A 26,578-nucleotide genomic window follows, 5' to 3' on the forward strand; every position below is an offset into this window, starting at 1 on the left:
AAGTTATAATCACGATAATCAGTATAAAATGGAAAGTTCCTACCGTGAAAGCTTACTGACTCATTCACTCGCAAATCTCCACTAGATATACGTGTAGCAAAAAGAAATAATCCAAGAAAGGCATGTAGACTCGATCTCAGTAGAGTTGTTTTCGCCATGTTGGAAATCTGATGCGATGTAGAGTTGAATACAAAGTTGAATTCCCCGCTGTGTAGAGTACGCGTTGTGCGTTGTATAGTATATGGTGATGACGCAGTTAAAAATGACCGATGCAGGGTGATATAAAACGGTTAAAACTCTCCTTCTCGATAAAAATATGACATCAAAACTGTGCGGTTTCCAATAATAGGTATTTAATAGGCAAGATAATCGTAAAAATCAAACAAGATGTGCAAGTAAAAAAGTGATATTCTAAGATTAAAAAGTGGGCCGACGCAGCGATCTAAAAGATACGTCCACTCTCGTCAGAGCGCCCAAAATACAGAGAGTGAGAAAGAGAGAGGAAATTAAAAGTTAAGGGTAAAGTATACACGAGATTTGGTATATTTTTAAAAAGAATATCCATACAGTCCTCGATGGATAACAGTGAAATTTTTATCCGAATTAAGGGCTTCCCTGAATAAACTTTGATTTATTGGGGCTATACCCCAATAAAAATGTCAGCCACTTTTCTGTAAACACCCGAGAGCAAATGGTGGTAGTATTACACATTCAAGAGAGAATTGTTTTAGCAGGAAAGTGGAATCCTTGGAAGTATTACTCCGAAAATGAAGGAAATTTCTCTAAATATTAGAATACAAATCTTATTCATATTCAAAGGGAGGCGGGAACCGTCAGTAGCAAAATATATTTCTTTATGACAGACCAACAATAACCATCACATACCAATATTTCTTCATTAAAAAAAAAATATTTCTTCAAATTAGCAGAATTTTGATTAAGAAGAGAGGACAAGAAAATAGAGATAAAGAGAGAAGGAGATGGAAAGGGGAAGGGAGAATACAAAAGGATAAAGAAAAATAAACTCAATCAGTGTATGCATTCGAGATTAGGGTATTGTAGTTTATACCCAACAGTTTTAGACAAGAATATCCAAATAATTATCAATGAATAACCGTGAAATTTCTATCCAACTTCAGGGATTTCCCGATTAAACCTTGATTTATTGGGGCTACCCCAATAAAAACGTCAGTCGCCTTTCTGTACACAACCGAGAGACAACAGTGATAGCATTCTCTGAATATGAAAGTAATTTATCTTGATATCAGTATAAAAATATATTCATATTCAAAGGGTGGCGGGATCCGTCACTAGCAAAAAGTTTGAAAAGCTTTAAAATGTCATAACTTTGTTATCCCATGTCCGTCTCTGAAGAAATTTCCAGTGTTTTGTATGACTCAAGGTACCCCTTGAATATTCTTTTTATATTGGCAGATTAAAGGGTTTGCTTGTTTTTAACTTTCGGAACAACCCAGGATTACATGTAACTGATCGATACTCAAAGAAATAAAGCTCATAAGTATACAAATTGACATTATAATATGGATATTTTAATGATTTTAGAGCATATATAAGGTAACAATTGAGGGTGTGTACACAACGACTATGATGGGAAGCAATATACAAGGTTTGACTAAAATTTAGGGTTACAAGTATGGTTAACAATTCATATATTTCCATCTATTTTTCCTTTCTAATCAAGGAATACCAGAACAAATGCAAGTCTAATGATAATAATGATGAATACATTATACACAATATAGCAGAAGAGTCAAAGAGGAAAAGGAGAAAAACGTGGAAAAGGCAGCGAAAAATATAAAGTAAACACGTGAACAAGGGCCACAATAAATAAGCGGCACCGTATTTCTTGTCTGTCATTCACGACATTAAGCGTATCCTTGGGAAGAATAATGGTCATTCGTCAATTACTATACACATTATGTCTTATGCTGTAGATATTGAACTTTTGGATTCAGGATTCATTTAGTTAAATAAAGTGTTTCTTTCAGAACAATTTTACAGATAATCAAAAACATAAGTAGAAGGAATAAAAAGTGTTATTCTGTTTCTTATTCATACCAATATCTTTACGGTTTTTCTTCTTACTCTTCCTCTTATTTCACCTCTATTTCATATTCTTCAGTATGCTTTTTAACCTTCTTATTCGACTGACATAATTACAGTCAGTCATTGAATGATTAATATCTATCGAACAAGATTATGTTCAGCAAAAACATACTGCCTTTATATTGACATCTTAGAGTTAGTACATGTAACTGCCTTGTGTTAGTTTTTATACCGAAGAGTACATAGGTTGCATCAAAAGTACTCTTTGTCTGCTTTTATTGCCATTAATCACACCTGTCCAGTAACTTATTTCAAAATGATCATACCTTTGTAATTCATATTCATCTAACATTTTATCTTGTCAGAAGGGCGTGGTCATAAATTAGAGTAATGATATTGGGTTTCATATTTTGTATTAGTTTGTTCAGACATCAATACGTTCATGTCCATACATCGAGGTCTTTTCAATATGTTGGCATATGTCTTTAAATTAATATATTAGTATAAGCTTTACCGGAAGGCATACGTTCATGTCTATACATGGATATCTTTTTAATATATTGGCATATGTATTCTAATTAACAACCAGAAGGTATAGGTCTACCAATTACAACATCATACAATTAAATACCATGTATCATTTCATACAGGCTAAGTTTCATTTGAGAAAACGGGAGATAAAGATACATTAAAAGGTACTCCAACACTTATGATAAAACGTTTTTTTCTGAGAAATATTATTATATAGCTCTTATTACAAATAGTTTTAAGCGCTGCATACACTCTTAAAAATGCGTGGTCGGATTTTGCGCGGTCAAAATTTTTTGACCCCGTTTCCTGGTTGTTCGATCGTTGAGCCTTCTTCAGTTTTAAAATTTAACCACATGAAACGTGGTCAAAATGACCCCGCAAAAATCGGTCGTTATAATGCAAATGACTCAATAATGTCAATTTTCAAAATATAACAAGATATCATGAAATAATGCCGTTGATTGATTCGGTGATTAAGGTAAAAAAATACTGATTCAGTAATTAAGGGAAGAAATATCAGTCAGAATGACAACTTTTTTTGGAATTACTTTTTTCCTACATATTGCGCAAGCACCGCTATGGTAACAAGCCCATGTTTTCCCGCCCGCGCCCGCTGGCGTGGTACTCAGCTAGCTGAGCTGCATGATCAACGCAGCGCAGCTGGCTGAGCTGCGCTCTAGCTCTGGCGCAGCGCGCGCAGGAATATCAATTTTGTCACGAAGTACCTGAGTCATGGAGACGTTACTTGTGGAATGGGGTTTCGAGAATCATATTCAGAAGTTTAAAGGTGAGTGAATCTCTCTGTTATTTTGTTTATGCCTATTTAGGAAAGTAGTCATCAGTATTTTTGTCCTCTTACAATTCTTTTAATATCGTTTATTAGCAGGATTGCGTGTATATTTATTGATTTTGCTGCGTCGATTCTACGCCAGATGTGCACATCTGAATGAGATATGAACTTATGTACAGTGGGGTGTACAGTGATATTACGGCTCGGCCTACAATTGACAAGCTTTTCCTGTTGTATCTTCTAATGATTAACCTCATTTTAATCCTCATATCCTAGAGAGTAATTGTGCCGAAAAATCTCGTATAAATTAAATCTGAACAAGAACAATGTAATTTTAACAAGAAAAGGTGACGGTGATAACGTGCCCTTGCCTTGTGCGCGCACACGTTCACTTTGCCTTCACTGCAGTTAGGCCTAACTTTTAAAGATTTTTTGCATGTAGCCTAACGTTAGGCCTAACGTTAGATCTTATCATCTAGGCCTAGATCTAATGACATAATAAGTGGCATTATCGAGGCATGTAAATAAAAATTCATAAAGTGGACGTTTTTCAGTTTCACCTGTTTTTCCTCATTTTTTTTATAACAGATACCTAACGTTAGTCTAACGTTAGGCCTAACTAGGCCTAGAATCTAGATGATAGATCTAAGTTACACATCACTAAAATTGATTTGAAAGAGACATGATGAATGATGAAGATTGTGTGTTCATTTTGTTTGTGATTTTTAAATCGCACTGCACTGCGCAGACAGGGGGCATCAAACCATACGGTTAGGCTAGCCCTGGGGCGATGCCATATACTATTACTAGTTTTTTGTCTCACCTGCATAGCAGAGTGAGACTATAGGCGCCGCTTTTCCGACGGCGGCGGCGTCAACACCAAATCTTAACCTGAGGTTAAGTTTTTGAAATGACAGCATAACTTAGAAAGTATATGGTCCTAGTTCATGAAACTTGGCCATAAGGTCAATCAAGTATTACTGAACATCCTGCCTGAGTTTCATGTCACATGACCATGGTCAATGGTCATTTATGGTCAATGAACTTAGACCATGTTGGGGGAATCAACATCAAAATCTTAACCTAAGGTTAAGTTTTTGAAATGTCATCATAACTTGGAAAATATATGGACCTAGTTCATAAAACTTATACATAAGGTTAATCAAGTATCACTGAACATCCTGCATGAGTTTCACGTCACATGACCAAGGCCAATGGTCATTTAGGGTCAATGAACTTTGGCCGAATTGGGGGTATCTGTAGTTTTACCATCATAACTTTAAAAGTTTATGGATCTGATTCATGAAACTTGGACATAATAGTAATCAAGTATTACTGAACATCCTGCATGAGTTTCACGTTACATGACTAAGGTCAAAGGTCATTTAGGGTCAATGAACTTTGGCTGAATTGGGGTATTTGTTGAATTACCGCCATAACTTTGATAGTGTGTTGGTCTAGTTCATAAAACTTGGACATAAGAGTATTCAAGTATCACTGAACATTTTGTGCGCATTTTAGGTCACATGACCAAGGTCAAAGGTCAATGAACTTTGGCAATAATGGGGGTATCTGTTTAATTACCATTATAACTTGGAAAGTTGTTGGATCTTACTCTTGAAACTTGGACATAAGAGTAATCAAGTATCACCGAACATCCTGTGTGAGTTTCAGGTCACATGATCAAGGTCAAAGGTCATGTAAGGACAATGAACTTTGGCCACGTTGGGGGTATTTGTTGAATTACCATCATATCTCTATAAGTGTATTGGTCTAGTTTATAAAACATGGAAATAAGAGTAACCAAGTATCACTGAACATCTTGTGCGAGTTATAGTGCTGCTATACGCTGCTATATTGAATTGCGTGATGCAGGTGAGACGGCCAGAGGCATTCATCTTGTCATGAATTAGATCTAGGCCTATACTATAGGCCTAAGTGTTTTTGTGTGCATGTGAATTGGGTCGCTGAGTGTTGCTGAGAGTGTGTGTGTGTGTGTGTGTATGGTTGGACCTACCCCTTATCGACCGCCTAAACTTTTAAGCATCATATCCGAGAAAATATTCATCAGTTTTATATAATTTTGGTCTCACTTGTGCAGAAAATAAGGTAGATTACAATCACATGTTCAGATCGAGGATTCGTATCCTATGCGTGTGAATATATCGGCGACGAACAAATGCGACAATTTTCATTGTGCGCTTTTGTACCCCACTTTTTTAACCGACCACCCGTCATACCCTGACTTTACCCAATGTTCTTGTTGGGCTGGCGAGATATTCCGACCCTTGCAATACAGTTCTAAGATGTCAAAACATCGCTTGGTTGTTACACTACTTCCCCGATGAGCTTACGGCAGATGAAGCGAAGGCTGACGACGGTTTTTTGCTCTAAAGTCTTCTATTATCGGATTTCTTGAACGGACCGTGGTAGAATCGACTGATTTTTAGAAATTTCTATTTCCTACCTTTTTGTCACTCTTTTCCCCCCTGTAATCGATTCTTGTCGTTCCTGTGGATACTGCGTTTATTCCCACATGCGTAACATTTGTAATGCACAATAGAGCTATTTCGCGCAAGGTGGTCGGTTTAAAAAAGGGTGGTCGATATGTGGTGGACCTACCATACACAGGGGGAAAATAAATTGTTTTTCCCCAAAGCCATTTCTCATTCTCTTCAAGCATGTCAAGATTTCATCATGCAGGGGAGGGGCGGTATTCTGGAAATTGTTTTATCTAATCCTGCTAAAATAAAATTGGTATTCTGAAATTGAAAATTGTTGTAGAATAAGTGCTCCAAATATCAGACATTCTGGGGTTTTGGGATTCATACAATGAAAAATTATTGTTTTATTTAATAATTAGTCTAGAGTGGGCCTAAGTGCTCCAAATATCGGACAGTTAAGAGTGTTTTGATTCATACAATAAATATTTACTGTTATATTTAATAAGTTAACTTTTCTTGTGAACAAAATACTGGAAATTAATTTTATGTAAAAATTATTTCATGAAAAAAATGGTAAATGGTAAATTTTAATGATATTAAAAAAGCTTAGTTTGCTCTAATTAATATCGGACGGGAGCTCTAAATATCGGACATCACAAGCTCACACACGCAGCAAAAAATACTCTAGCGACGATCAATTTCGACCGCCGTTCTCGCATTGATAACTAAAAAATGAGGTAGTAAATTATTTCAAACTAACTTTCAATGGTGGCAAAATATCCTGATTCTTCATATTTTGGTATTAAAAAAACGCATTTGAGACGATAAATATGAAAATTTAACGTCAAATCGGACCCTATTCCGATGCGTCGCGGCAGACATTTTTTGCTCGCAAATTGGACTCGATCAGGCTCAATTGTTTCTCTAAATCATTTTGCTTTCATTCTCGGTAGTCTTCTCTCCTTCCCTTTTTAATTTTATTCTTGTACCAAATACTTGCCTGTTTTGCAGCAAATATGCCAGAACTTCTTCAATTTCAGCTTTAGTTTTTTTTTGTGTCTGGCTTCCTTGGCTTCGCCATGACTTGTATTGCATATACTGTACACACAATCTACTTCCGGGATTGGTGTGTATGGTACATGCACATGTTCATGCATACATGTACGTGTCGAATAATAAAGGAATTTATGCAAAGTTTCCATTTCCCACCCAATTTTGATTCCTTTTGCTTTATAAATTTGTATAATTGATCATTTTGGGGGGGGATTCAAAACTTCCACACAGAATTTTGAAACTCATGAATGTGTTTATTTTTGCACATTTTGGACAAATCACAAAAATTTATTTTTCTTTCTCACTTATTGACCGATTTTATTTTTCTTCCATATGAGAGACAGATATGAAGTACATTGAACCTCTGCACTGAATTTTGAAATTTCGTTTTGGAAATTATTTTTTATGCAAAATTAATAATTGCATGAATTGCTTTGCCGGATGCCAGATAAGCACCACATGATTGATGTGCTAGTTCATATTCAAGAACAATTTTTAATATATTAATCTATTTCATTGCAACTCATCAATTTGATCGTTACTCATTAGCATGTAGTTCTCATTCTCATTGCTCATGCACACTTGCTGTCTTCATCTGTTTCACTATCTTTCAGTTTGATCCCCTTCCTTAGTCCATTTCCTCCATAAAGTCAACCTTGCCTAACTCAAATCTACAGGGACTGAAAAAAACCCACTTCAACTTATGCAATCTTGTTGTCACATCCTTGAACAAGTCAACTTAAAGAGTTTCATTAACTTGTCATCTCGTATTGTCCAAAATAAGTTGACTTGCTGAATGCAGAGTTGCAACAACTCGTCTTCTCGTTATTTTAACTTGTCTTTTCGTCTTACCTCATCCAGTTGGCTCTTAATTATAAGCTTCCGTAATAAAATGTAGTAAATGGACAAAATATTGTAAGTTCTGTGAAATTTGTGAGTCAAAACTTTAGTCTAGGTTGTGAAGTTTACTTCATGCATGTCTTTTATTTAAATGAATATGGCTCTATTTTGCAGAATGGATGATTACAAAGAAAAGTATCGTATACTGTTAATTTTCAAATGTTAATTTTATTCTTCTGTCCACTTTTCCCATTTCAGATAATGGCATAGATAATGAGGCATTTGATTTGCTCGACCAGGATGAGGGGATTATGGGAGAGCTGTTTCCTCTATTCGGTGACCGTGTGAAGTTCAAGTATCGCTATAAAATTTACAAGGCAAATTTGCAGGTATCTATTGAGCCGGAAGGACATTGACAATTTTTAGTAGCGAGTTCAAAGGAATAAAGTAGAACTTGAAGTTTGATGATGCCTGTGCATGGTTATGATGTAAACTTGTTTTCAGTTGCGAAATATACATGTAAGTGGGATCATTTTTGCTGATCATGGGATTACTTTGCTTTGTTTGCAACCAAGTGGTAACTGGAGGCAGCACCCAGCTTGTTCAGCATTTTAGACTAGTGCATCTTCTTATAGCAGGTGCACAATTTAATTGTAGGCCAGTACCATGCAATCAGGAGGGATGCTACCGTACATTTAAATACACGTGGTCTTTGAAAAGACATTTAAAATCTGTACATAGCACTCTTTTTGATGATCATTATTATGAAGAAAATAATGAATATTTCGGAGAAGAGAGCAATGAACCAGAATCAGATGATGAGTTAGAACAGCAATTTTTGCCGGAGAATGGAGATATAGATGTGAAACAGCTTTTGAAAGAAAAGTGTGTTCAAGTTGTTTGCAATTTGCGGTCATCTAGTAGTATTACAGCAAGCACTGTAAATTTAGTAACGCGACTCACCACAGACATATTCAAAGATGTTATGGAATACATTGGAAATAAAACCAAAATTGCAGTTTCTAGAGCAGGAATTGATCCACAAACTCAGCCCCTGGTGAAGAGTCTCCTTGATGATCTTAAGGAATTTGAAATGCCTTTCAAAGATGTCGATACTGACTATAAATTCATGAAATACATGGAAAATACAGAGAAATTTGTTCAACCAATTTCCATTCCACTTGGCATAGAATTTGTTCAAACGACAAATTCAGTGACTGGGGAAGTGCAACAGAAACCCATAAACAAAACATTTGAGTATATCCCTATCGGCGATGTGTTGAAACTGGTGCTGGAAAGGCCTGGTGTACTTGAAGCAATTTTTGAACATCACAATGCTCAATGCAGAAATCAGCTTTTAGTCGATTTCCAAGATGGAGACTACTGTAAAAGTCAGGAGTTCTTTACCAAACACACAATAAAAATTCTTCTCTACACAGACGATGTAGAGGTAACTAACCCTCTAGGAGGTAAAGCTGGCACACATAAGTTGGGATGCATCTATTATACTGTAAAGAGTTTACCCTCAAAATTCTTGTCGAGTTTGAAACAGTGTTTTGTATTGGCACTCTACAAAGTAGCTGATGCCAAGAATTATGGAATAGATGCCATACTACAGAGGGTTGTACAGGAGATAAAAGTTCTTGAAGAAGAAGGGCCCCATGTCATGAGCAGTGCTTATACAGGCAGACTTCGCATTGCAGTTGCTCAAGTGGTGGGTGACAATCTTGGTGTGAACAGCATATTGGGATTTACTGAATCCTTTTCAGCGAATTATCCATGTCGTCACTGCAAAGTGTCAAAAGATGTATTGAGGAACCAGTGTGTAGCAGACAAGGCTCTTGAGAGAAATCTTCAAAACTACAATGAAGATGTTGCACAAAATAACTTACGTGAGACTGGAATTCGGAAAACATCTATTTTGAATGAGTTACAAACATTTCATGTCACTTGGAATTATGCTCCAGACATAATGCATGACATGTTGGAAGGTGTATGCATGTGGGAACTGAAGCTAGTGATTAAGCATCTTGTTACTTCTGGAACATTTACTCTTGCAAAACTCAATGAGAGAATAACAAGTTTTGATTATGGATTCCAAGATGCATCAAATAAACCAAATTGTATAAATGATGCTGACATCCAGAAACCATTCAACGCTGCTGGTCAAAATGCCTCTCAGAGTTGGTGCCTCATGCGCCATTTTTGCCTGATGATGGGTGATCTAGTGGAGGTGGACAATGAATACTGGGAGGTAATTGTTCTCTTATTACAGTGCATGGACATGATATTTTCTCCAGGTATAACAAGGGAAGACACATACTTCTTAAAGCATCTAATAAGAGACCACCATGAATTGTATCTCCAAGTCTTTGAGGAGCACCTTAGACCAAAACACCACTTCATGGTTCATTACCCTAATGCTATCAGGTTTGTTGGACCATTGCGTCAGTTCTGGACATTCAGGTTTGAAGCCAAACATAATTTCTTGAAACAACTAGCTCATCTGAATTGCAACTTCAAAAACATTGCCAAATCTCTAGCAAAGAGGCATCAGTTTCAACTTTGCCAGAATATGATCACAGAGCGACAATTAGGCAGTTCATCTTTGGAAGTTGGCCCCGGATCAAGTGTCCTGCTTGTCAGTCTAGATAATGCAGAAGTCATATCTCAGGCATTGGGTGGATATCCTCTCTATGATGATCTTTTCCTTGCCAAGTGGATAAGACTGTTTGGAATCACATACAGGAAGGGAATGATCGTAGCTATAGGGAAGACGGATGTTGATCTGGAGCCCCTCTTTGGGAAGATCATACAGGTGGTTATTTTGGAAGAATCACGTGTGAAACTGGTAGTACAAAGGTGGGAAAATGAAGGATTTTCTCGGCACTTACATGCATATGTAGTAACTCCAGGTGATCCCACAGAAGTCATTGCCATGGGCATAGATGATCTGGTTGACTTCAATCCACTCCACGCTACTAAAGCATACATGCAAGATGATATGTGGTATATCTGCCCACGCTACAAAATTGCCTGAAGGATAAAAATTCCTCATGTTTTGAATTGACAATCAATATGGACAGAAGGTTTTATCATCCAGTGCTCTGACTAGAAGTGTGATGATCCCATTCTCTTCATTGTATGCCTACTCCATGTTCCACTAAGTGCCACAGTAAAGTGTGTCTGGAAGGCCATGCCTTGCACTTATTCAGCCCATGATTTACATCACGCAAAGGTAAAGCACAAATTTGTAATATTGCTATGCATGATAAATGAAAATATTTGTTAAAGTGCCAGTATAAAATTTGAGGAAAAATAATTTCTTTAAAAAAATTGCTTAAATACAAGTTATTAATGCAACACTCATGATTTTTTTTTTCAATGTCTTTTTGACAGACAATTTAAATCCTCAAATTTGTTGTTGTGACTTACCCCCAGAATAATGTATTTTAGACAATTCCAAAATAGACAAGGCTTGTATTGCGTGACACTGGGAACCCATAATTTTGTCTCTTTCTAGGTCATTCCCTTTTACATGTACACAAACTTTGTGTTTCATTTTCTTTATTTAGAAAAAAAAAATTCAAAATTTTTGTTATAATTGTACAATGTAAAGTATAAATGAAAATTAACTGTAGAGTTAACACTTGTCAACACTCAACGCTTTCTAACACTTACTAACACTGTTAATTTTGTTTCAAGTGTTAGCATTATAGATAGTGTCAGTGTTGGGTTTATTTTGAAGAATATGAATATTCCTCTAAATGAACACATCATCAATACTTTATGGCATTAATTATGCCAACACTTGAAACATAGTAAACGCATGTATAAGCAGAGTGTTAACAAGCGTTAACTGTTCAGTTATTTTGACTGATATTGTAGGGCCTACATTGTACTAACTGTACCTTACATGTATATTTGATATCAATTTTTCGTTTTTTAAATTATCTGAAGACTAGTAATTTAAAGCTAAATCCAAACTGATATGGGAAATTCTTGACTTCTCGATTTGACATCACAAACACAAATGCAATGTACATAGGATATGCATTTCTGTATATATAACAGCATGGTCATTGGTTAGGAGATTTTATTATATTAGGAATGGCATTGAATTTCGTATAAATTTGTATAAAAAATGAAGTTTCAGTCAGGTTCTATCCAATCTAGTACTCAAGCTTATCTTTTTTGTTATTTTGATATCAGGTGACGATGATGGATACTGACTCTGATATGGAACCTGATAAACCTTCAAGAAAACGTAAACATTGCACTGTAAGTTGTCAGAATATCCTCAGAATTGTTAATTTGCACAGTGATCAACTTCACGAGTGATATGCTTTTCAATTTTCAAATTTCAAAAATAAAATCTCAATTCATTTCCATATGTAAATATCACCTTACCTTTTCATGAAATGACCGATGTGCATAAAATTAAAGGTACATTAAATCATAAAATTCCCCCCCCCCCGGTCAATGGCTATTCATCCTTCAAAATACATGTGTACATTAGCCCAGGCTATATATATGTATGGGTAAAATTGATATAGCTATGTCTATATATATTCTAAACTGTTCAAGTTTAAATTCTTTCACAAGCAAAGTTTGTGTGCTGCAGAATAAAAAATAATCAATTTTAACTTTTGAAGTGTAATACAGTACAAATACAATGCAATACAAACAAAAATAAAAGTGTGTAGAAATTTACTGCTCTATGCTGACTCATAACAAAATTGAAGTGTTTTTTTATTATTGTGGAGGGAATCTGAGTACAAAATATCATCTGACCATGACTTAATTAAATGCATATAGTATAATTTTGCCACTTAATAATTAAAAGAAGATATAGACCTTAATTTGCCAGAATTCCTCTCAAAATACATTTGTGCAAGACTTTGCTACATGTGAGCTATAAACTTAGCTTGAGTCATACTTGCATAGGTCAAACCATTTTTTAATCGTTTAGGAAAAACACGTGCTACACCATGTAGTTACTTCGCATAAGTCGAATTTTGCCAAAGTCGAAGTGATTAGCTCGGTAGAGAACACAAAGTTAACTCGTTCTTTACGGCAAGCTGCACATCAAGTACTGAGGCATATATGAACAAATGGCTCTATTGTGAGTTCTGTGGTAAGTGAAATTTGTTGCAGGTCAACTTGTGATGTACTTCTAAAATAAAGGAAGATGCCTTTTTTTCAAACACAGGTTGAGACACACACAGCGGATGAGCTCAAGTCAGCGAATGGTCTTGGGGCATCTCCATCATCATCAAATGTACAGGAAGGGTCCTCTCAAAGGAAGAAACATAATTTGGTATGTCTATAATTGTGTGTTGTATAGGGAAACTACATGTATGCATTTCAAAATGTTAACCCAAGCAACATCCTACAAGCTTTGAAAGTTAATGTGTTTAATAATGAAATTTGTTTGTATTAGAGTCATCACTTTTAAACATGGATGACAATTTTAGCTGATTTGTACAACAGGAAATAGTTTAAACTAATAAAATAAAATCTTTTATGTTTTTCAATAAATGATAAACATATTAATGCATTTTCCATGTCCTGTATATCAGCATGATGATTTGTTTCAAGATTTTGTTATATCAGGAATATTCAAGACATTAATTTCATGTAAGTTTGTAATAAACATTGAAAGTTTCAGTCAGGTTCTATGCAAGCTAGTACTCAAGCTTATCTTTTTTGTTATTTTGATATCAGGTGACGATGATGGATACTGACTCTGATATGGAACCTGATAAACCTTCAAGAAAACGTAAACATTGCACTGTAAGTTGTCAGAATATCCTCAGAATTGTTATTTTGCTCAGTGACTAACTTCACGAGTGATGTGCTGTTCAATTTTGTCTCAAAATGATGAATTGATAATAATAGGGCTTCTTATAAACTGAACATTGTACATGTATATAAATTCTGATACTTATGGTGCTAAGTATTATTCCCCCGGCTATTCCCGGGTACCCATATGAGCACACATGGCAAACAAGGAATAACTTTCTGCCACCTGATTATAATTTGAGAATCTGATCCGCTAAGCCACGAAGCTCCTACTCAATATTTTAAACCTTTGCATTTCAGCAACAATTTAAATTTTGATGCCATAATATCAAGTTCATTTTTCTTGAAATTTTTACATCTTTAGTATGTAATATCAAATATGGAACAATTTTCAGGTAATAAGATTGAGGTCAAAGGTCATTTCAGGTCAATGAACTTGGATAAAACGTATGCTAATATTAAATTTTTGAAATTTCATCGTAATTTCAAAAGTATATATGTTCATTATGTAATATAGACATACATGGTCAGTGACTCTTTTCTCAAGACATGTGCTTTTAAGAAAATGGTGAGATACATGTATGTCCATGTCACAAAGTCAAGAATGCTTCCATAATGAGTTGTGTTAATTACTGAACAATGATTAATTGCAGGACGTAGCAGATATTCTGAGGAGAGATCAAGATGGAGAACGTATCATCAAAGAACTGACGAGTGGAAAGGTATCCCTCAAGACTAGATGCAAGATGGTCCGCATTCTGGTTTCAGATCTCATAGTAAATCACGGCACACAGTAAGTTGCATTTTTTTTTTGTAATTGTCACTACTGGCACCAATCAAATCAAAGAAGAATAATCCCAAAGAGGTATTACAGTTTTTTTTTCTAATTTCAACCAATTGTTGGAATTGTATTAAATTCTGTCTTTACCCAAAATTATTTTTGGATATGTGAAAGAGGAGGTGCAATTCAATATTCCATTCTACCAACATGGAGAAGGAAAAAAAGTGGGTCAATAAGTAAAGACATAAATCATATTTAATATTTTAGAATAAAACAATAATCAAGTCGGAAAGAAAAAGACTAAACTTTCTTTAGTTCTCAGGATCCAAATCTGTTCACAGATCAAAAACTATTTTTTACTCAAAGATGCACTTTAAATTATTCATCTTGTTTCCGAAATTATTAAATGGCTTTTTTTTAATCTTGAATGCAAAGTTGAATTCAATCAAATTTATACGGTAAAAGCACATTTACCCAAATACTTATTGAAACAATTGTATGGCTCATAGGTGTAAATATCAGAACTATAACTTTCTCTGCCAGCCATATCATGCATGGGTAATATCAGATCAACCTACAGTAATTTAAATGTAAGAGTGAACTAAGTTTGGATTTGGCTCATTTCATATTAAGCCCTTCTACAGATGTAAAAATTGGACTGGCATGGTCAATAGTGACTCAGTTTCCCACGTTACGAGATCAAGAGGGGGAAGGATACGTAAGTATTTTATTATTTATTTATGAGATCAGCATGGTTTGCTTTTGGGCAATCGGTAATGAAATTCCATGTTCTATGTATTTTTTTGTCATTTGATAAAGAAATAACTGATTTCTCCTTTCTGGCCTGGGATATATTGATTTATATATATATATATATATATATATATATATGTATATATATATATATAGAGAGAGAGAGAGAGAGGTTGGCTGCCAAGTTTCATTGAATGGAAGTCAGCTCACCCTGATTTCCAATCGAAGAAGTAGTTGCACAGATTAGATTTGGACAATTTTATTGAATTACCAACAAATATTCAAATGCCACATGCTAAATATTTAAACCAGTGTTTAATCCTTTTTTTTTTCTTTTTTTCTTTTTTTTCTGTTTGGAAGAAAATTGTATCATTGCCCAACAGGTGTAGTTGTAATTTTCAAAGTTTTCTCTATTCTATTTGTTTTATTGTTGTAGTTATATTTTGCTGACCTATAGCATATAAGTCTGACCTGCTGGAATGGGTAGCAGTTAGGCCTACATTCCTAATTAAATCTTTAATTACATTTCAGAAATGCCAGACTTGAGGCTGGCTCTGAATAGCATTTAACAAAACAAAAGAAAAGCTATATAAGGCTAGGGCCAAATCCGGCTACTGTGAAAATTAGAATTTATTTGGAAAATTGTAATGTAGTTGAATGCAATTAGGAACGCAATTGCTACCTATCCCAGCTGACCTGCATGCCAATTTGCCAACTTCGTGACCTGTAATTATGCTTATTACAAGTACCAACTATAACATGCAGCACTGTTAAGGTTATAGGGCTGGCAATTTATATACTTTGCTTGAAATTGGAGAACCACTTTTATTTCAAGTTTATGATTATAAAGGAAAAAAAAAAGTTGTATAATATCAATGTATTGGCTTCCAGTACATGATTCCCTTCCCCCCCTCCACTTTGTTTAGGAGGCCTTTTTTACTAAAAGTAGGGATAGGCATTCAGCTACAGGCTATATTGAGGAACGCCTTAGAAATGTGAGAAAAAGAATGCCCAAACAAGCCAGCACCATGAAGGATCAACCCACAGATCAAGGAAGCGGTGAACCTCCCGCTGAAGACAAGGGTAAGAATAAGATTGAAACATGTATTAAGTATTCAAAAACTATACATGCCCTAAATGATTCGTTTGCATGTCGTTTTCCCCACATTGCTCTCAAATAGATTTGCCAGAATTCAGCAAATCTATGAACCATCTATGATCTGTTCCTTCACCTCACTCTTATCTTATGTAAACAACATAAGCTTAACAACCACCACTGGTGAAGAGGGGATCGAGGTACTGTTCCACTGAGCTGCATTGCATCCAGTGCTACCACACTTGGGGATCTCCCCATTGCATGGACTGGAACTATTCCCCCCCCCCCCCCTCTCGATCTCTCTAGCATGTACTAGAAAACCATATTTTCTTTATTTTGAATGGACTTTTTCCCCTTCAAAATTCAAAGTGGATGTCCATTCCTTCCTTTATCATAATACATCAACTTATTAAAATCTTAGGTATTTAGTTTATTCTTAACGATTTGTCACAGGCAGAGATCTGTATCATGGTCTTACATAATACAACAGCTGACATTGTCATGTTAAACCTTGGGTTGACTCTGAGGCTTGCCACAGAGGATTAAATTCTAGCCTGATAGGAAATAAATGTTGGGAAAAGAGATCGCAATCCTATCAAACGAGAGGTTTGAATATCGGGTGCATAACCCACTTGGTCCATATGAAAGTTGGGATCGGTGAATCCACATGTATAAGCTTTGTACACCTAGGATTTATACACATTGACTTATTTTCACTACAACATAAGGCTGCATGAATATAGGCTTCACAACTTATCAATCAACAATTGGGGGGGGGAGTGAAGAAACGTATGGTTTAGTCTTTAGAGGTCACGGTCAACATAATCCACGATAGTATGATTATTTGTGAATCCTTGTCCCTCCCCATTATTTTTAAAATTAACAAGCTTGTAGAGTCTGATCTTTGTTTATTTTCTTTCATGTCAGATTCAACCATTTCAGAAGACGAAGCTGCTGAAATGTGTCGCTGGCTTCAGCACAACGTGCAGCCAGTGAAAACCGTACAAGACTATATGGCAGCAACATCCCAGAAACGTATCAGGGACATCCGTTTGGAAAAAACATCACTTGTGACAATCTTCAAGACGTGGCCCCGGTTGCTCGACAGCCCTGCAGGAGTATGTTTTGTTTGATTTTTCCATCTAATCTACAACAACATGTATAAGTGTTCTGATATTTACACTATGGGGAAATAAGCCCACCGCACACTATATGATCGACTGCGATCCGATTTTGTAAATTAATCCCAATAGCATTGAATGTAGGCATATAAACAAATGAAATCTACCCGATTCAGGTTCTGAACAATAATATGAATACTCAGCATAGGAATTTGGTGTGATGTCTACCTTATGTCTAGAATAAGAGCAAAATCAGTTTCAAATCGTAGACAATCGCATGACTGCTCTGACGTCACTACGATTTGGAACCGATTTGGCCTTTCCTCTGACTAGAATACTAGTGATAGGCCATAATTTTGATTTCACTATCTATATCGCTATTCAGAACCTCAATTCAACATATTTTCTGTGTTTAACTGTTTCTATCTAATGCTATTACACTTTCTTCCAAAATCAGATCGCAGACCGATCGGAGAGTGTGTGGTGGGCTTAGGTATGCTAAAGATAAGATGTTCAAAATGTCAGATCATGAGCCCTTTTCATATAGCTTATTATCAATAAAAAATGCAAAATTGGGTTTTTTGCTTGAGATTTACTGGGTAAATTTTTAATTATATATAAAAAAATTATGTTTTTCATAGATTTACCTGCAAATATGTAACGGGGTCTGTAGAATATAATTTTCAATGAAAAAAAAATATTATTTCAATATGAAATGCTGATGATTTGAAAGTACATGTGTATTATAAATGCTGCACACATGTTCCAATTTAACCATCACAGGAACCAGAAAAAAAAGTAAGTCATGTACAGTTTGGAGCGCATTCTCAACCGAGTCATGGGTCCCAGATGACGATATGAATGTTAACTCTGCACAATGAAATGTAATTTGAAAATGAAATTTCAGTGAAAATTGTAAAGAAAACATTTTCATGTACATGTATAGCCAATTGATTTAGTATAGAATGAAAACCATCACCTTCCCATGTGGGGAAATTTGGCATCTCTTCAGACATTTTGTTTTTACCTTCCCTTTTACCTATTATTTATACTATAGATAGGACTTTGTTTGGAAAAGGAGTGGCTGAAAGCCTGTCTATGAAATGGACAGAAGAAATGGCGAAAAAGATCAAACAGTATGCCCAGATGCAAAGAAGCAGCCCATTACTGGAGGAGCTTTGTGCAGGCATCGACACTGGTAAATAGTCCTGATTTTTTTTTGTCTTTCTAAAAGTCCTAGTCAAGACTTTTCGCACCATATGAAATGTATGAAGACTGCCTCTACGCAAACTAGGCCTGTGCCATGTAAAATTTCAAGAAAGAAGCCTCCCTTTAAAAAAAAGGTAATATTTTCTTCTCTAAGATATCCCCCATGTTTAATACCTCAGTCAATTTACGCTACTGCGCCTGTGCGGTGGTCGTAGAATTAAAAATCGAGTGATTCCTGCAGTTGCCGTAAAACTTTTATGGTGGGTTATACTATAGTGTATTTTAATCACTACAGTCGCTGTATATAGAAAATAAGACGATAGATGTGTTGCCAATTCCTCATTATAATCTCCTTGCTTTAACAGGTAGTGTAATTGTGCCCCTTAGTAGTCTCAGATTTACCGTACGGCCAGGGTTCTCACCAGGATTTTCATTAACCATGGTGGAAATGTAATGTTCAGCATGTAGGAAAAATTTGCGCATGGTGGATTTACACATGGTGTTGTTTTACTTTGGTACATTTAGTGCACACAAAGAGTGTTAAAAAGCACTTTTATTCTAAAATGTACACATGGTGGCATAAGTGGTTCTGAAATTTACGCATGGTGGCCCTGCCATGTGTAAAGGCCCTGGCGAGAACCATGCATACGGCCATCCTTGGGCAGCCTTGAAATATCCTTTGTAAAAACAAAAAGTATGAGGGCCGCAAGGATGCCCTAGAGTGACTACGCATCTCACTTGAAAAAGGCTGTAGGGCAGCCAAAGTTTTTCTGTCTCCATGAATTAAAAATATACTGCGGCAAATGTGACTGTGAGGGGAAAAGGTCATAGAAATACTGCAGTGGCCGTAGAATTTCTACTGACCATAGAATTGTAAGGCTATGCGGCCACCTTAGCAGAATGTGACTGATCTATCAAGGTAAATGAAAATGCATACATACTTATATCACATTTCAGGTAATCCACAGAGTGCACTGCACCTACTGCCACTGTTCCTGCCACCAGGAAGAACAACAAACAAACATGGAAAATGTCGCATATCAAGTAGTGAGGAGGCTTTGAGGTCTTTCATAGATGTCCAACCAGTAAGTTAATAGCAATAGTGTTGGTTACAGCCTTGCACTGATTTTGAGTTTACAGTTACGGCCTCCTCCCCCTTTATATTGTTGAAGGCGTATTATTGTCACGTTTCATGGAGACTGACACAATTAAGTGCTTAGTCCTAAGAAGCCCCTCCCCCACCCCGGGGGGGGGGGGCTAGGTGCAAGGTAAAATTGTCAAGGGTAAATATGTCAAGTGGTTTTATTTAGGGTTACCTCTGACATTTTTACATTGTACCGGGCCATAATGCCCCCTCCCTTACCTCCCCCCCCCCCGACAAATCTTCCACCGCTCCATGTTTGCTTTACCCGAAGATGTAGCTCTATTACAAGTATTGCCAGTGCCTACACAGTATATGGTCAGCAAATGATAATCCACTCCCAATGAAAGCTGACGCCCTAGCGACTTAAGGGTTTATTTTTAAGTTCCATAGCTATTTAGTAACTTTAGAGTCGATGTCTGCATCGAAAATTAGTTGGTAATTTGCACTACCTGCTATGGGAGATTTGATCAATACTTTCATTATTGCACAATTGGACAGGTCCAGTGTTAAAACCTCAGCAAGATCATTTCTGCTTCTTGCGCTGAATGTGCGGTTTAGTTAAACTCCCATAATAACTGCATGGGCTTGTTGATCTAGCTGCAATTTGTCGTCTCCTTTTCTTGCCTTTAATTTTCTGTATTTACCATGATTTTCCTCATGCAGATTGGAACGAACTTGCCCTCCTATCTTGGTGAGGTGCTAGAGGCAGGGGATCGCCCACAGCCCTACGTTCTCATTCTTGGAGGAAGACTCCAACCATCTGAAAGTTTTGTGGTAATTGAAGGACATTCAATCAAGACACAGTCTGTACTTGCTGCCGTTGATGTGTGCTTCAAAGCATTGTATACTCTGGACATTAACTACCAGCGACAATGTGCAACTTCCTGGGAATTCCTCCAGAAGTATGTGTACGGCATCAAGGATGGAAAGGGAAAAGAGATGACCTCTCCAGGGGTTCGCAGCCTGAGGGCCTTTCTGGACAATGTTCCATCATGTTGAAAGTGAGGACTAACAGCTGTTAGTTTATACATTCCTCACAATACCAGTCACCAATGTAATTTCAATTTAATGTTCGAAAATGTATTCAAATGTCATGAGTAAATATATAAAACTCACTAGAATTTTGATACTGTGGTCATGTTTTGAAATCTGCAAGATAGCTCATCGGTCCGAATGGGCCATATTAGTTTATCATCGATGGGCTTATAAAACCTTGTGTCTAAGAAAGCCAAATGTTCAGGAAAGTAAAAAAAAATACATGGCTGCCAAAGCACTATGAGCAATGGGATTGCCTTCCCTTTGACAAGCCACATTGGCTTCATTTTTGGAGTAAGAGAGCTGGGATTTGGTCAGGACATCACTTAAAGGGGAATCCAACCCAAATAAAAACCTGTTTTTATAAGGGCAAGAAAATCAGACAAGTTGATTGGTGAAAGTTTGAACAATATTGGACAAACAACAAGAAAGTTATGAATTTTCAAAAGTTGTAAACATTGGTAATCACTATACCCATGGAGATTTCAAATTGGCCACATATGGGATGTCATAGTGATGTAAGGCAAGGACTACTCTTCCATGTACTCCAATACATATTTTGGCTAAAATGTCATTTTTCTCAAAAGTTCTATTTCAAATTATATTTTTCTTTCATGAGGAGATAAAACAATATACTACCTGGGTTATATTTAGATTACTTCTCCAAGGGAATGGGTACTTAGGAGAAAACCACAAATCCCTGATAATAAAGTACATGACCTATGTGAAAGTTGTCCTTGCCCCTTGTCATTATTTACTTACCCAGTTGCCAATTTGAAATCTACACAGCATCAGTGATCTCAATTTTAAAGCAGCTATAACTTTCTTATTGCTTGTCCGATTTCTTTCAAACTTTTACAATTCTGTTTAATTTATTTTTCTCCTTCCCTACACAACATTTTATTACCAAGGCTGGATTCCCCTTTAAATGTTTATCTCAAGATTAATACAGAAAAATAAATTTGAGATACAAGGTTTTATTAGCCCACCGACACCCACCGACGTTTTGCTGTGGCATGGCATCCGTCGTCTGGCATCTGTCGTCCTTATGATTTGATTAATACATGTACGGTATTTCTAAGTGCTGCACACATATACTGATTGAACCATCCCAGGATGTGTCTTTCATACATAGCAGCTGTTGTATATAAACTGGGCATATTCCAAACAGATGATGATGTTACCTAGATTTCATTTGCAACTTCGAAATATAAGTTTGTTTTTTTTTGAAAGAGGAATTTCATATATTATGACCTTATTTTGTTCATAGATTGTGAATAATTTGAAGATCCAAATGAAAATATGTTTTATATTATTTGAAAATCTAAATACTCGTCTTTAAAGGGAGTGTCAGCCTTTTTAAAATGCACAAATTTAAAGTTGTTGAATACATTATGCAGGATAAAATCCAATTATTTGAAAGCTCATCTGATATAGAAAGAAAAATAAATCAGTGCCTTTTTAAAAGGCAGAAATTATTTCTTGCATTTTGTCCATATTCAACAATTTTACTATCTTCACTTTAAGATTTGGACGACTTTTGCAGAAGTTTTGCTGGATAAAATGTTTGCATATTTAGCAAATTGATATTAGTGTTCAATGATAAGATTATAACTTTTTGAAAGGTGAATGGTCATTTAGTGTTCCTGAGATATTTTAAAAAGTTCAATGTTTGGATACAATACTGTACATAAAAGAGAATTGTGTCAGTGATGATTCATTTTCAAATTTTTAAGTTTGCATTACTTTCTCTAGGAGTGTATAGAAATGCACTAAAACTGAATGTTTATTATACATTACCCTAAACCCCCATGCTCTCCCCAGGCTTTCTTTGGCCAATGAAAGATTTTTAACTGAACATTGTCCTTTGTCATATAAAAAAGATATACCTGTCCCCTGATTTCACAGTAACAATAGGGAACTATTACCTCCTCGAAATTGCATTTCAAATACTGAGTTTCACACATTTTGTATGTTCCCGACAACGAAGCTCATCATCTGGTATATTGTATGGGTTAGTCAAAGTACTGAGAGAACATACATGTAGCTTCAATTTGCCACAAAAACTCTGTTGAGCCTGAAGATAAATTGTGTGCATCAAAAATTATCGGCTGTCTGATTTGTAGTGTAGTATGAAATAGGCAAATTTATTCTACCGTTTTCACTAAACATATCGTTTTATCCCTTATAATCGCTTATCATTTGTTTACGTGAAGATGTTCATCTCTTGGAGAACGTAACTGATTGTTCCTCCATCACATGATCGTGTTTATCCAATCACCGATTGGTATTCGACCTGCACATGTGATATAACACTGTTGCACATCTCTCGGAATTAGTTCAGTTATTACAATAGAATTTAGTTTTATGCCTTGAATTTAATCATTGATAATGCATTCTGGAATTAATCCAATTATACTGGAATTGAATTTTGTGTCTCCAATGTAATGTTTATACTAGGTGCGAAAAAAATCGACACTTTGGTTTGTTGATAACTCGTAACTTATAGACTGAGATTTTCAAAGTGTAAAATTGAAGGACGTAAACTTTATTTGGACCAAGTTTTGTGAGATATTCTTCATTGATATTCTGAAAATAATGCTCTGAATTTTTAAGTCGGTTCTACCTTTTTGAAAAATTGAGAGCACAAATTCTGTGTGTTTCAGTAATTAATTCAGAACACAACAATTGTCATTGTGTATGGCAAATTCTTCCTGCCTTTTGCTTTCCTGTGTCATAAATGATTCATGACTCTTGGCTAAAAGGATGCTCTGGAATTTCAGCTGCATTAAGCATTGCACAATGGTCATTGTTGTGCCTTTAATTACTAATACACAGATTTTTTGGCAATGATTTTTCACAAAATGAAAATCTAATTAAATATTCAGCACATTATTTTAGGAATATTACTGAAGCAATCGTCACAAAAGTTATTCCAAATAAATTTTCATCCTTCAATTATACCCTTTGAGAATCTCAGTCCGAAATGTGTTATAACTTTTGAGTTATTAACAAACAAAAGTGTCAAATGTTTTTTTTGGTTTTTTTTTAACCTAGTATATAATCATTCTGTATTTTATATTGTGCCATTGTCAGATTGAAAACACACAAGAAGTGAGAAAATGTACTTTTCAATTGAATTAGAATATGCGTTATGTTGCTCTGCCATGGTGGAAATTTTTTATTTAATTCAATTCAATTTTTATTCAATGAAAAGAATTTTGTAAAATAAAAGATTCCAGTTACATCACATTTAAGTGTGCAAAGTTTGTTGTAATGTGGACTGTCCTTAAGATGGCGTCACACAGTCCCGATGTTGACACCCGATGGGCACACGTTTATGAAATTTTCAGAATCTAGCTATCAGGAAAGTGCTCCAGAAGGCTGAAAAACACTCTTAAGAGGTCGTACGATGTCTTTAACACTCCCAAGTGAATGTGACATTCTCCATAATCATGTGTGAATCGGGAATCAAAATCGGGAGTATGTGACGCCTGCATTAAGAAATGACCACGTGGCTTGGTCGGAAGAAATGACCATGTTGTGTGGTCGGATGAAATGATCATTAGTATGCGGGGTCAATTTATGCAGAAATTACCAGGCAATCGTGGTTAGATTTTGACCACATTCGGGGTCGAAATGCAACCACGCTATGTGGTTATTTTAGGTGACCCCGCATGACGGGGTCAATATGACCACACATGGGGTTTGTGCATAGTTGATCCCGCTTGCGGGGTCATTTGTAACCCCGTTTGAGGTTATTTTTGACCACGCATTTTTAAGAGTGTACTATTTCCCGACTTCCATGTCCGTTTCTCAATAAATTGGCAATGTTTTGTATGACTCAGGGTACCGTCTCCCTGAATATACATTTTACATTTATAATAATAATAAGCATTAATTTATATAGCGCAGCTTTTATATGGATATATTCAGCTGCGCTTGTTCAGAGCTCTTTTTACTTATGTCTACACAGCATATTTTCTTAACTAAAGAGATATGTTTTTAATTTTGATTTGAAGAGAGCCAAGGATGGAGAGCTTCTTATATAAATTGGCAGGCTATTCCATAGTTTGGGGGCAGCAAGTGCAAATGCACGATCACCAAGTGTGACTTTTGTTTTGTGAAATGGGATCTGAAACAATAATTTATCTGTGGAACTTCGCAGGCTTCGACTGTGTGATTGGGTTTTAAGTTTGAGTAATTCTGTAATGTAATGCAGAGCTGCCAACATTGGTATGATAGAATCCAGAAGATTTCGCGGAGGTATGATTTTGTGAGGGAGCGCGCGGCGAAATGTCCCACGGACGGGAGTTTTGGGTAGCAAAACTCATTAAGAAACAACATTTGATAGTATCCGACAGCTGTCTAAACGACCAAAACTTTTGGCACATAGATTAAATGCACATTAGAGAGATTTCATGAAATGATGAATTGTCTGTCATTGACTAAAAAAATAAGTTCAAGCCTGATTTCAGGCAAGTCAGTAGAACATAAAATGATTCACAAAAGAATGCATTTAACAAGAAAATACCTTTATTGTCCAGAGGGGGAAAGGGCTGCAGTAGTGGAAGATGAGCTTGCCTGGCCCTGTAAAGACTTATATGTGGCCTGTTTAAAGTCTGAGGGCCGAGGGATTCCTGTGAAAATTGCCTTTTTGTAGCAAGCACGCACAGCCAGCCAGCGCCAAGCTAGCTCACTCACGAAAGAGAAAATGTTCGAATCCGATCAACCCAAGTAAAAGTAAGCAAAAAAAATCTCCACTTTGCTTCTGTTCTTCAGGATTGTCAATAAAATTATTCCTAAAAGTCAGGGTGTAATTATAATAGTAACCCATCGTTGATCCACAGTTTCAGCTCGAATAAAGCGCACACAAGCTTCCGAAAAATACATCGGACTTCCCTTCTCGCATAGCCTCCTGCCGCGGCGCAGTCTGCCGGAGACCAGGCAGTGCTGCGCCGGGGCGCGTCGGGGGCCCGGGGCATAGGCATGGAGTGCCGCTAAAGTGTTTCCATCACGCACATGCACATTGCAGAACCAGAAGAAAAAAAATTGCTTGTTAGACTAATTCACCAGTCGTTCGGTAAAATTATCTTCATTTACATTGGAAATCAATGTACGATTATACAAAAACTGGTAAAAGTAACTGGGTAAAATGAAAATGTGATAAGGAGTTTCCACGTGGGTGTAAAGGGAGTTGAACATGCTAGACTCGTAAAACAGTCGTTTGTATGAATTTTACAATTTAACAGCTAAAAATCACAATTATCCGGGAGATTTTGGCATGGGGTCGGGAGAACGGGAGATTGGATCGAAATCCAGTATTCTCCCGCAGGATCCGGGAGACTTGGAAGCTCTGAAATGTGGGGCTTGACCGATTAATGATTTATATACAATTAACATAATTTTGAATGAAATTCTTTGACGTACAGGCAACCAGTGGAGTTCTCTCAGAAGAGGTGTAGTGGAACTGAACTTTGGGACACGGTAGATAAGTCTTGCACATGAATTTTGGACTCTTTGTAGCTTAGAAATGAGACTATCAGGCATTCCAAAACAACAAACCATTACAGTAATCAAGCTTACTTGTAATCACAGCATGCGCCACCAGTTTGATACTTTCTTGATCAAAGTATTTGCGAATGCGCCGAAGGTTATAGAGGAGATAATATGTTGATTTGCATACATTCGTGACCTGGGTTTCCATATTGAGGTTTGTATCAAAATAAACTCCTAAATTCCTTGCAGTATCAGATGGTTTGACATTGGATACTCCAATTTTTATACAGTTGATATTAATTTTAGAGATCTGCTGTGAGGTGCCGATGAGCAAAAATTCACTTTTGCTATCATTTAATTTCAGATTATTGTTGAGCATCCAGCTACGAACGAAACAGATACATTGTTCC

General features: G+C 36.2%; 2 protein-coding genes and 1 long non-coding RNA gene across 3 annotated transcripts; all 3 read left to right on the plus strand.

The window, feature by feature from the left end:
• Positions 1-8,710: 8,710 nt before the first annotated feature.
• LOC129284158 (uncharacterized) lies at positions 8,711-10,765 on the plus strand. The gene has a single exon (XM_054919617.2). It carries the CDS (start codon positions 8,711-8,713, stop codon positions 10,763-10,765), a length of 2,055 nt encoding a protein of 684 aa, XP_054775592.2.
• A 1,170-nt stretch (positions 10,766-11,935) lies between these two features.
• On the plus strand, positions 11,936-13,522 carry LOC135158106 (uncharacterized). The gene is made up of 3 exons (XR_010296892.1): positions 11,936-12,006; positions 12,938-13,045; positions 13,453-13,522. It is a non-coding gene; the product is annotated as an uncharacterized LOC135158106 (long non-coding RNA).
• A 531-nt stretch (positions 13,523-14,053) lies between these two features.
• On the plus strand, positions 14,054-20,633 carry LOC135158103 (uncharacterized). Its single transcript, XM_064115388.1, has 8 exons — positions 14,054-14,098; positions 14,184-14,323; positions 14,945-15,029; positions 15,991-16,147; positions 17,088-17,210; positions 18,339-18,479; positions 19,448-19,575; positions 20,298-20,633. The coding sequence occupies exons 1-8, from the start codon at positions 14,054-14,056 to the stop codon at positions 20,631-20,633; spliced, it is 1,155 nt and encodes a 384-aa protein (XP_063971458.1).
• The last annotated feature ends 5,945 nt before the right edge of the window (positions 20,634-26,578 follow it).

This window comes from Lytechinus pictus, unplaced genomic scaffold, assembly GCF_037042905.1.
Source record: "Lytechinus pictus isolate F3 Inbred unplaced genomic scaffold, Lp3.0 scaffold_31, whole genome shotgun sequence".
Taxonomy (NCBI): Eukaryota; Metazoa; Echinodermata; class Echinoidea; order Temnopleuroida; family Toxopneustidae; genus Lytechinus; species Lytechinus pictus.